The sequence below is a fragment of the Cyprinodon tularosa genome, unplaced genomic scaffold (genome assembly GCF_016077235.1).
Source record: "Cyprinodon tularosa strain WSP-4 unplaced genomic scaffold, ASM1607723v1 ctg246, whole genome shotgun sequence".
Classification (NCBI taxonomy): Eukaryota; Metazoa; Chordata; class Actinopteri; order Cyprinodontiformes; family Cyprinodontidae; genus Cyprinodon; species Cyprinodon tularosa.
Window position 1 is genome coordinate 1 of NW_024038913.1, and position 12,290 is coordinate 12,290.

Below are 12,290 nucleotides of genomic sequence, written 5' to 3' on the forward strand. Positions count from 1 at the left end.
TTTTTTTTTTAATTAGACCTAGTGACCTTTTCAAAAACACACCCCAGAGCAAATTTCACAATAAAAGTCTCCCATTTACTCTGTAATACAGCAGCTATTCACCTAATAGCATGGAAAACCAGTGATTTAACATTTGGAAATGGATTCTTATATCACTGCTGGGCATGACCCATCTTTTGATGCACATCCATGATAGACTTTCAAAATAAGACTACAGGGACTCTACAGAATAAAAGCCTCTTCCTTATACACACTCATACATTCTGGCATATTGCTCATAGCCATTTTTAATTTCATCACTGCAATGGCTCTGAGCATGCGGGCGGAGCCCGCCATTGGTGATTTCATCACTGCAATGGCTCTTAGCAGGCGGGCGGAGCCCGCCATTGGTGATTTTTTTCATCGCTGCAAGGGCACCTAGCATGCGGGCAGCGCCCGCCAACTGCGCTTTACCCACTGCGGTTCAATATGGACAACCCATATTACCCTTGTGCATCATATGCTGTGCACGTCTATTTCCCAGATTTCAGCACAACTGGCACACAGCTCTCTTTGCCCATGAACTAGCCCTCTTTCCTTCCCTCAGCAGCCCTCAAAGGCGTAAGCAGTTGGTCTGGGGAGCCCCAATGTCACTTGCCAGGGCCGTATTGGCCCAGTTACCCAGACGGGCAGTAGGTGGCCCCCCTCAAAATTTCTTTAGAAATTTTCTAGTCTTTAATCAGTTCTTGCATGATGTGTTGAGTCTAGGGTTAAAATCTAGGGAGAGATTACTTAGAATAGCAAAGAAATACTGAAACCAAATAAACTGAAATACATTACAGGAAGTGTATAAAAAGACTAGGAGGAAAGTAGAAATAAAAAAAAGGAAATAGGAGGGCATCCCTCTGTAACCATGGTAACAAAAACTGTGAATTTCAAAGGAAATGTTCATGCGTTTAAATCATCCTTTAAAGCCAATTTATTTTTATAATGTCAGACACTGAAATAACAGAAGTGAATTAAATTCTTCTCATGAAATTGGAAAGAGCTTAAAAAGCTTATATAAAAACAATCTTTAAGAAAAGGGTACAAAAATGTTTTTTTTTTTTTTTTCCTATAGTCCATGGTTGACGGGTTTCTCCACTTGGAGTTTTGGGCTTAAAAAGTCCTATTCCAAAGTCACGTTGACAGAAGCCAAAGCCTCCACCGCCCAGCTGGGGTACTGATCCCTGGATGGAAACATTCGCTTCATAAATGTCTGTATGAACTCAGGGAAGCGGCCTTCCATGATGCTCTGCCTCACGGAACGCATCAGAGTAAGCTGGAAAGAAAAACAGTCATAAAAGAGGAAAGGATGATATGATTACTGTAACCTCTAGAGGTACATTATGATCTCTAGATCAGCTTTAGGTCAGGATATTCTGAGCGATCTCGCTTATATAAACCTTTCTTAAAGGTGGCAGCAGGTTGTTTATATCTATTCACTATTGATAAATCATTAAAACAGAATATAATGGAAATAAAATGGAATATTATATGGAAAAAAGGAAATCCTAAGGAAGCACACCAAGTTAACAATTAGTGACACCTAGAGGTTAAACTTGAGAAAGCAGAAAAGTCAAATAAGGAGGTCTCACTTTTTGCATCTGGGCTCAGACAATAAACCCTGGGGGGATTTTGGGTAATAGATCCTTTGTGCTTTGCAAATTGAAAAGGCAGGGTCTCTCAGACTGTGATTGCCTTCCACAGATACAATCAGGCACAGATTGATATCTAAAGCTTTTAGAACCTGGTTTAACTTGAGTTTTGTTCTGTAAGCTGTTTGCCAAACAAAGAAGGAAAACAAGAGGAGATTTAGTGGAAAGATTGTCATTGTCCTTCTGGAAACATGATCCTTAAAATAAGGTTTAGATGGAGTGGTTTCCAAAGACTTTATAAGTAGAGACCATGTTAAATAATTTCTGTTGTTCTTTAATAAAAACATAAAGCTGTTAAGTAATTATAAACGCCTTTGTAAAGTGTCTCTTGATGATCAATACACTGAATTGAATAACTTAGTTTCTGTACTTAAGTTATTTTTTCTTTTCAGTATAGGTATTTTAGTATTTATCTTGAGGCCTTTTTTCTCTCAGACAAAAATATCTGTACATTTTATGTCTTACTTTCTCAAAACCGCTGCATTACTTCTATACATGTTTAAAATTACATAATGAAGCAGCTGCAACAAAGTAGGAAAATCAAGAGTGAGAAGAAAATTTACTATTAATATAACACATTAACTATTCATCTCCAATTTGATTGTAAATTGACACTTTTTTTTTATTATTTCAATTTTAATCCTATTGCAAATTTAACTCTGTAAATACCAGAGCTCTAAAAGTATCCAGCTGCTTAGGCAGGACTTCTGTGCAGTTCTGTCTATTTAAACCTGTCTTAAAATTATCATTTAGAACAAAACAAGACTAAGTGATTTCTATTATGTTTCCTCTTCCAACATAGTGAGCAAAAGAGGAAAAGTATTATTTGTTTTTGTGCATAAAACCGTTCCTTAAACAGCTTTAAAAACATATTGTGTAACATTTTAGGCAAATCTTAATTTTACCTTTCTACTTAAGGATGTTGTAAAGTTGTAAAGCCTGTACTTTTTTACTTTCACTGAAGTAAAATAATTTAATTGGCACTTTTACCAGAGTGCACATGTACATTTTTACTGAAGTATAGAATATGAACATTTTAACACCTCTGGAAAAAAAATTATCACCTGTTACTAAAGGATATTTTAAAATAGATTAATAGAACCTGCTTGCAAAGGTGAGCACACTTATAAACTGATCTTTTTTTGAAAGAACTTTGATTTAATTTCATTTTCTTCATGTGTTCAGCACATGTGAGATCAACAATGTGAGCAACATGTTTGTTTTATCCACTTTAACCATGAGAGAGATTGGATTTATAACAAATAATCAAAGAATAATAAATATGATTATAAATGCTAACAAATAAAACATTGAAGGGAAAAATAAACTGAGTGTATGCAGTGTTTTAAACAGTATAAATGCTGTTTTGAAAGAAGAAACAGTAAAAAGGAAAGTGACCCTCGGTGACAAATAGAAGCTGCTACAGCTTGTGACTGCCAAGATTTTTAGATTGAAAATATCAGCATCTCCCATAAAGCAACCAAATGATTCCTCCTGACTTTAAAGTGAGCTTTTATGGCACATTTATGGCCGTTCTCTGCGATAAAAGCGCCTACCATGCAACCAGAATGAGGTGCTTCACTTTTGAGCATAATTAACATATAACATCTAGAAAAAATAAATAAAAAACAAACAAATAAAAACACAACCCAAACCTGTTAGCTGACTGAAACAGACTTTTAAAATAACACCATCATCATTTTTCATCCAGATCCCCGTTACTGAATAAACCATTAGACTTTTCTTTGACTGGATTATGCCCAAACAACAATAGGATCATTTGTTTTGCTTTTAAAACAGCAATAAAAAAAGAGGCAGACCGTAAAAATGATATTTGAAATGAAGGAAAACCTCTTTTAAAATCATCTCGACTCCATTTATATGTTTTACTATTAATTAGCTAATGATAATCCTGCAAGATTTTTCTAATACTGACCTGGTAGGCAATGTTGTGAATGGTGATGTGATGCATTGCCGCGGTGTCACTCTTGAACAAAGCATGCAGGTAAGCCCGACTATGTCTGCAATAAAAAAAACGATGTGAAAAAAAGCTATTAAAATAAATTTCAGACGTTTTCCTCCAACAATCCACCACTGATGAAACAATTCGCAGCAGTTTCCAGTCACATTGCATATATTGCTAGCAAATCTTTCCCTAAAATGTTCCCAATATAAAAGCTAAAAGCAAACATAAACGGTTATTCATTGACTTGCCTTTTGCAGGTGGGGCACAGGCAGTCAGGATCTATGGGCTGAAAGTCTTTGGCATACTGCTTCTGCTTCACTTGAAGAGACCCCCAAGGCACCAAGGCAGAACCAAACCTCTGATGGAAAAAGAACGATTTTATAAACAGAAACATTTGGAATAAAGTCTCAGTGTAGTTCAAACATTTTAAATGAAGAATTTCATGGGTTTTTATTTTTATTTTTTTAATCAGCAGGTGAGGTGAAAAGAGCTTACTGCAGTGCGGGTTGGGAAGACGCAGTCAAACATGTCGCATCCCAAAGCGACACACACCACCAGGTCCACAGCATACCTGCAGCATGTTAGAGGTATTTAAGTTGTTGATTAACGTGTGAAAAGCCCATTAAGAGTGTGAGCTGTGCATGCAAACACACCCGACACCCATCAGGTAGCGAGGCTTTTCCCGTGGCAGGTAGTCAGTGCTCAGTGTGACCATCCGCCAGAAATCGTCCTTCTCCTCTCCTCCACTCAAGCCACCAATGGCAAACCCAGGAACGTCCCGCTGAATCATTTCTGCAAGTAGAAGAACAATGGGAGAGTACATATATGATATTTCTATGATCTCTTTATGCAGACAGAGATATTGATCTCTAAAGATTTTGATATGGGGGTTTATAAACATGTATCATTTGTTTTTACCATCTAGACAGGCCTTGCGGAGCTCGGCATTGAGTCCACCCTGGATGATGGCGAAAAGGTTCTGTTTGTCTGGATGTTTATTAGCAGCTATGCAGCGGTCCAGCCAGCGAATGGATCTATGCATGGCTTCCTCCACCCGCGGTCCCTTCACAGTACTACTGACCACATCATCCAGCTGCATCATGATGTCTGACCCTGCAACAGAAAAAATAAAGCATGTTGATTTGATGGGAATTAACCTCTTACACCCTAAGGGGGTATAAATAAATTTCTGCCTGACAAAAACACACAAAAGTAAATAAATTATAGCCTCAAAGCTATTAGATTTAAGAAGAAACTTTTGGTACGTCTGTAAAGGTAAGATGTCATAGAATGGTTTTCTGGTGTCAGCACCATTGTAGCTTTGACCCTGCCTGAAATATTAGGGACAAAATACAAAATATTTTGCATTTTTTGAACCTCGCCAAAATTTTCTTTGAAATAAACATTGCAAAACACTACCAAAATATTATTTATAGCACAAAAAAGTAGTACAGACTTTCAAATCTAAATGTTGTGTAAAAATATACAAAATGTGGACTCAATCAGATGAATCATATTTATTTTAGAATGGTATTAGTGAGAAATTTCTTAGGCGGAGAGGCCATTTTGGCACATTTATCCATAAATGTCACCAAACTGTGCCAAATATGTTTTTTACATCAATACTGGGGGTTTGGTAAAATTACGAGGTCATGTAGCAGCTGGACCCGCCGGTGGGTCCGTAGGGTTCAAGGGGTTAACAGTTAAAATAGTCTAACTGAAAAAAACGCTTTAAACCCTGCTAACCCAGGCGGTTCTGTATGCTGATGGACTTCTCAGGGCTCAATAAGATCTCTTTGCCATCATAAGGGGACTTGAATTTGACTCCTTCCTCTGTGACCTCTGATAGTTCAACAAGAGACACCATTTGGAATCCTCCACTGTCCTGCAAGAAAAAAGGGAAAAAACTGTAACTAAACCCCTTATTTCAAGGGTATTTATTAAAGGCACCACAATATTAAAATATCAGGCAATGCAATGAGATATTATTGTTAAATTAAGTAACAAGAATTAGTTTTTCCACATTTGTTTTACTTCCAAAACTCTCTTATACCATCACCCATTGGTTGCAGGCAACTAATGTAGCAATGCTCTAATCAGGAGGGTTAATGACCGTTAAAGGAACTACCCAATTCTGTTTTTGGCTCGTTAAGGGAAAGGCTTTTTACACAATGTTTTATGAGTTCAATTATTTGATTTGATAATAACAATTGACTAATTGACTGAGTGATCAAGCAACTACAGGATTTTAATGAGGGGCGGAGCCTTTGATAAGCAGCAGAGTAAACAGGTCAGCATGGCTGCAAAAGTACTGAGGAAAGTAGAGATAATTCTACTGTAAACTCAGCTAAACAGCCTAAGAATAGAGAAACCAATTAAGAGAAGAGAGACCCGAAGTTTTAAAAGGGAACAAGGAAGAAATTGTATCTTAATCTTTGCACATCTTTTCCCAGGTGATGCTTAGCAGACTGTCTTGGTCTAGATTTGGATTCAAAGCGGACTGGAGTTCTGCTAAAGAGCCAACCTTTTTTATGCTTCACTAGAGATTGTTGAACATAAAATTAGGACAGGAAATAAGGCCCACATTGAAAAATGGGGGAGGAATTTTTATCCCCTTTTTCTTCACCAAGTCAGTGACGTTAAAATGTTTAGAATAAAGTGGAAATATAGAATTGAGAATAAAGCTGAACTGTTGATAAAAAATAAAATAAAAAAAAAGTCAGATAGATGAAGAAAGACAAATTCCTCCCAAATTTTTCTCACTATTGCCCTACTACTCTGTCATATCAAATGCTGCTCTGGAGGAAAAAAAAAAAAATTATTTATTTTTTTTCCAAAAATCTGATATTAACTCTGCAATGAAAATATGTTTGTAACATAATGTGCACCATTGTTTATAATCCTAGAGAAAAAGTTCTTACAGATAAAGCTCAGTTCTTTACATTTGGTTCAGAGAGTTGAAAGAATACCCACAGTTAGAAGATTTCTCTTCCAGTTCATAAACCCATGTAAACCGTTGGCTTTCTCTATCAACTCCGTTCCCTAGAAAACGTGAAGAGAAAAATGAATACAAACCACCAAAAGCATTAGAAAAGTTGGTCATTTTTTTTTTTACTCTGACATAAAACTATTAATACAAATTTCAATTTCCATCTGAACCTGACAACATCAGGTTTTGGAGTTATAGTTTAGAGTCAGCTAAAGGCACACAGGCCTGACACATTTAACACAAGCAAATGATTTATAAATACATTAAACAATATTTATATCAATCTATCTAAAGTGTATTTGCTTAAACGACACCCATTCCCTGAAAAAGTCATATGTAAATACTATGAGATCATATACAGATATAAGAACTGAAAGGTTGGCTTATTGCCTTTAGTTACAGAAATAAATGAATGGTTGTGTAAAACAATTCCTGGTGCAAATGTAGCTAGATACATTCATTTAGCCTTCTACTGTGCAGATATTTTTACATCTAAGGGGAACATATTCCAGGACATTACTTTTTGTTATGCTATTTTGCACTATATACACTTTTTATATTGTCTGTTGTATTTTTATCTTTAATGGCATCTTGCTTTAACTCTTTATACTCTAAATAAGCTACTGGAAGCAGAATTTCCCTGAAGGAGTAATCCCAAGAGATTAATAAAGTTGAGTCTAAGTTTATTTAAACCCAAAATTAATGAAATGTGGCGTTTTATTCAACAATAAACGAGCTTTAATAATTGTATCTACCCACCGGCCTCATACCCAAGTGGTATGTGTTTCCTAAACAGATCTGGCAACCGAGACCCTCCAGCTGATCCACAGTGATCCCCTTTAAGGTCCCCTGAGTCCCAACAGGCATAAAAACCGGCGTGCTGACGGTGCAGTGAGGCAGAGTCAGGTCGCAGGCTCTTGCTTTGGTCACAGGGCATTCGGCAATAATCTTCAGGGAGAGAGCCGGAGCTGCGGATAAAGCTTTCTTAAAATGCATGCTGCTTTCTTTCATATTCCCATCTGCTTCTGAGTTTCTGGTGGCAGACATATTCCTCAGTTCGAGCGTAAGCAGGAAACGAGAGTTGAAGGAACCAATTAGAGTCGCGCTTCTTCTTCTTCTTCTTATGGGGTTTTATGGCGGTTGGCAGGCTTGTGAATTGTGCATTACCGCCACCAACTGATATGGAGTAAAGCAAGAAAACAGAAAACGATTCACCCAAAAAAAAAAAAAAAAAAAAAAAAAAAAAAAAAAAAAAAAAAAAAAAAAAACCTGTGTAACTTTAGAGTCGCGCTTCTTGCCGAGCGTGACGAACATGTCCTTTGAGCAGCCAATGAAAATACGATTCTGGTGTAAGACATGTGAATTAGCCAGTAAACGGTTCTGATTTTGCGGGGGAAACGGGGGTGGGCCTTTTGATGGCCGGTTTTGATCTGACGTCATCTCCTCAAACCGGATAGCGTTTGTGTAGAGGAAGTTTTGTTTTGCGAGTTTTTTTCCGTCCGTATCGACTCGCCGAGCTCCTAGTTAATGTGCTTTGAAGCACATAAAGTTATGTTAGTCTGAACTGCGTATTTCTTCGGACAAACACATTGTTCTTTTAAAGTGAGGTTAAAAGAACCGAACTGTTTTAAGCGGTGGCGCTGAAGACTTTGAGAGTAACCCGAGAGCTGCTCGCTGCTAAGCTAACATTAGCCTCCGGTCTGCGGTGTATTGAAGAGCTCTCTGAGCTAACGAAGCAATGGGGAACCGGGGCATGGAAGACCTGATTCCCCTCATCAACAAGCTACAAGATGCATTCAGTTCAATCGGTCAGAGTGTCAACTTAGACCTTCCTCAGATAGCCGTGGTTGGCGGACAGAGCGCAGGAAAGAGCTCTGTTCTGGAAAATTTTGTCGGCAGGTAAGCAAAAGTGGTAAATTATATTAGATATTTGCTGCATTTAGCTGTATATTTCTGGTTTGTCTGGATAGTGTAATAAAACTGAATGGGAGGGTTCGTTGGCAGGACATTAGCCAAAAACTTAAGCTAACCCTGGAGCAGCTATTTTACTGGTATATATTCTAATGAATGATTGACGGCCACCTCATAAACCAGCCTTTATTGTAAAATATCTCTATAATCCCCTAAATCTCACCGCTTATTGATTCGTTTGTTTAAAAAATAACATAAAAAATATCCATTTTATTTTTGCAATTTTTGCTCATTCGGTGCCACACCCTATAATTCCCACCTGATTCGCAATACTCGTAAGTAGTTCCACCTGTCAACTGAAATCTCAATGCCACTGGCCTACTTGTTGCCGCTTGGCTTGTTGTAAAAACGCTCTGGTGCTTTTTTTTAAAGTGGTGTAGAAAGATTGAAACTGCATTTCCGGATACATCATGAGTTGTTCTGGGTACCTGTTTTTTGTCTTGAGTGTATTTTACATAAAAATATACACTTTCTCCTTTAAATTAAATTAAAGTGTCCCTTTTACCAAATGACTTCATTTTTAGCTAAGACTACTTCCCACATGGTCTTCCTCTTTTCTTTTTTTGGTCAGAGTTTAGAAACGAAGGAAATGGGTTTGACCTGTCTGTGATCTTTGAAGGATTGAAGGGACATTGCTTCTTAGCAGGTTGGCCATTGCCTTATCATGTTTATCCCTTTGTCCTTTCCCTCATAGGCAGCCAGTGAGGACACCCAACAAAACAAAACAAAAAAACAAGTTGGCCTCTAAGAAACTTGTTTAACAGGTTTCCACCCATCGAAAGTCGCACACACTCATAGTAATTTGCAGTCTGTCCTGTTGACTGAAAAAAAGGGGAATTAAAATGGAATGTACCCTGGCTTCTGGATTTCAACACTGACAATTTGTATTTATCCTAGGCTGCATGTATCCTAATTGAGTTGTATTAAACTAGTCTCGGCTTAGTCCCAGAATTTAATGATTTGAATTCAGAAGTTGCATTATCCATCTGTGGTTTGCCATTTCCATTTAGCTTTTCCCCTAACTTTGCATTGGTATTTGTAGGCTGATTGATTTTAGTCAAAAATCAAAATATAGATTTTTGTTTAATACTATTTCTTTCATTCTTCAACCAATGTTGAGATTCAGATTTTATTTTGAGTTTCCTTAGCACCTACCACAAGCAAGTAGATGTTTCACTCCAGTGTTTAATTGTTTTCATAACCATAAAAGCTCTTTCTTGTCTAGAGTCCATTGTCAGAGGACTTTATTGTTACTGTTATGTGGAAACTTGCTTACTTGTACTTGCATGTATGGCTCTGCATGCTAGCTGCAGCTCTCCTCCCTTCTGCATGGCAGCAAACCCACTATAAGTGTATAGCTGCCACATAATGGGATGGAGTGAAAAAGTCTGTGTCTAACCTTCATTAAATGTAATGAGACAAAAACTGAGTTTCTCTGCGATTTAAAAATAGCATCTTGTTAAATTGCGATTACATATGTAATTATTTGAGTAGCCCTAGCTTAGCGTTCAGCCATTCTCCATTTCAATTCAATTAATCTAACACAAATTCTCAGCATGTCTCTTAAATGAAGTTTACGGACAGGTTCAGTTTCCATACATATAGATAAAATAGACAGATTTATATGAAATGTTTTCCTTAATCTTTATTATAATGCAAGCAGTGTAATTCAGTTTAATGCCATTTGTTTTGGAAGTTATTTGTCTTTGAAGCATAGAATTTACTTTGCTCCAATAGCACTTTATAATGTTAAAGCCCCTATCACACATTTCCAACTACAGTTTACATGCAAGGTACCTGCAGTGTTGGGCACGTGACTTTGAAAGCAGACGAGGTGAGTTATACAAACTGAAATCATCTGTTTTAGGTGGAGCCTCATTACAGTATGGAAGCACTTGGGTGGTGCTCCACATCACCATAACAACAAGCAGGGTCATGACTCATTGTTGACTTAAGGGCGTGTTTAAACCCAGGAGGAGTCTATAACCCACCATATATGTAGTAAAATAGCACAGAAACAATAGAAATGTAAACATAAGTTGTGACAACATGATGTACGATTCTGACACAGCGAATGCTTTGTTTTTGCCTCGCCTGCTTTAACTTTTTGCTGATTGTTTGATTTGATACAGTGAAGAATAAGTATTTAAACACCCTATTTTTTGCAAGTTCTCCCACTTAGAAATCATTGAGGACTCTGAAATTGTCATTGTTGGTGCATGTCCACTGTGAAAGACATAATCTAAAAAAAAAATCCAGAAATCACAATGTATTATACCTATTTATTTTTATTCCTTGCTGTATATTCAGAATCAGACTTAATGTAGAATCAAACTTATTTCAATCAGTAACTTTTTGCCATCAACACTTTTGGTGCTGCTCAGGTTTAAATAATATCCTTACTATAAATTAAAAAGTATAAAAGGAGACCGTTGAGCTATGGTTTCTAGGATCCGTCTACAGAATCCGATTGTGATTGGTTATGTGATGTTTTTAGAGATGCATGACACTGGTTTGCATCCCATCATTATCATCATCATCATTATACTAAAGACAAAATAAATCCATATGTAAAAAGACAGAAATAGCTACAGAAAAGCAAGTGAATACAAAATGCAAATATAAAACATACTTCAGCTGTACATAACAAGGGTTTAGTTTGAAATACCTCGCTATTTTAAAGCATTTGATAACTATGGCTAATGATTAGGGCTGGGTAAAAAAATCGATTTCATAAATTTTGAATCGATTCCTTTACATTTTTGCAAAATCGATGTCTAGGGAATGAGATCGATTAGTTTTATAGAGACGCGCGTGACGTTCACATTCAAATGAGCAGGAAACCAGCACACAAGATGACTTCAAGCCAGACAGCTGCAAATATAGCCAATAGGTTGACTGAAGACATTAACAAACGGGGGCTGACCAGCAAACCCCCTGTAGTTGTTACAGACAACGCTGCAAATATGGTGTACTGGAGATAATGCAGCTTATGCATGTCTGCTGTGTCACGTCTGCTTGCTCGAGTGTGGCTTCACTTTTGACAAACAAGTTTGCACTTATGAGACAGTTTTGTTCACATCTCAAGTTTAAACTGTCTTATTTACAAGTTTGCACATTGTGTTTAATGTGACAGGAAAACATAAAATACATGAGTATTTTGAGACACAGTTGAACCACTTTCATTATTGTAAAAACAGATCAAATCGGAATTAATCGATTTAGAAATGTATTAATCAAAATTGAATCGATTCAGGACTTTGGCAAAAACACCCCATACTAATGATAAAGTAAACAATCTACTAGCTGTAAGGCTTCTCAATCAAATAATGGCCTTCAATGTGCAACAAACGAATGTATTGCACAGATGCTGTTTTACAGTTATCTTACATCCACTCTCTCTAGGAAGAAACCAGTTCCAAGAACTTTAGCTTCAATCTGACCACTCCTTTGATGCTTCTCTTCTTTCTGACCTCAACAACCGTATCTCCAGTGTCTGATTCCTTCTGGGCTCATGTCTCAGGCAGACTGTTGCTCAGAGATGCAGAGTTTAGTTCAGAATAAAAACTTGTAGTTTGGCATCTGAGGTTTTACATATTTGACTGTTATTATACAGGCAAGTGTACAGGTGTTATACAGTCTAAGTAAACATGTGATTTACTCTTTATTTTCTGCTCTGGGATTTGAT

At 37.1% G+C, this 12,290-nt stretch overlaps 2 protein-coding genes across 15 annotated transcripts in view; one reads left to right on the forward strand and one right to left on the reverse strand.

Annotated features, from left to right (window-relative positions):
* Positions 1-1,076: 1,076 nt before the first annotated feature.
* Positions 1,077-7,713, reverse strand: qtrt1 (queuine tRNA-ribosyltransferase 1). Its single transcript, XM_038287922.1, has 9 exons — positions 7,391-7,713; positions 6,616-6,684; positions 5,389-5,527; positions 4,561-4,755; positions 4,296-4,434; positions 4,138-4,213; positions 3,891-4,000; positions 3,613-3,697; positions 1,077-1,300 (listed from the first exon to the last, which is right to left on the reverse strand). Exons 1-9 carry the CDS (start codon positions 7,676-7,678, stop codon positions 1,148-1,150), a joined length of 1,254 nt encoding a protein of 417 aa, XP_038143850.1. The 5' UTR covers positions 7,679-7,713; the 3' UTR covers positions 1,077-1,147.
* Positions 7,714-8,067: 354 nt separating this feature from the next.
* Positions 8,068-12,290, forward strand: part of dnm2a (dynamin 2a) — a 32,690-nt gene continuing 28,467 nt past the window's right edge. For 9 of the 14 annotated variants that reach the window (XM_038287909.1, XM_038287907.1, XM_038287910.1 and 6 more), the window contains exon 1: positions 8,069-8,530. In XM_038287909.1, the coding sequence (XP_038143837.1) occupies positions 8,370-8,530 (161 nt within the window). In that variant the 5' untranslated portion in view covers positions 8,069-8,369. Of the gene's footprint in view, positions 8,531-12,290 lie in introns of all 14 variants that reach the window. The other 5 variants (XM_038287908.1, XM_038287913.1, XM_038287916.1 and 2 more) reach the window with 1 other exon arrangement.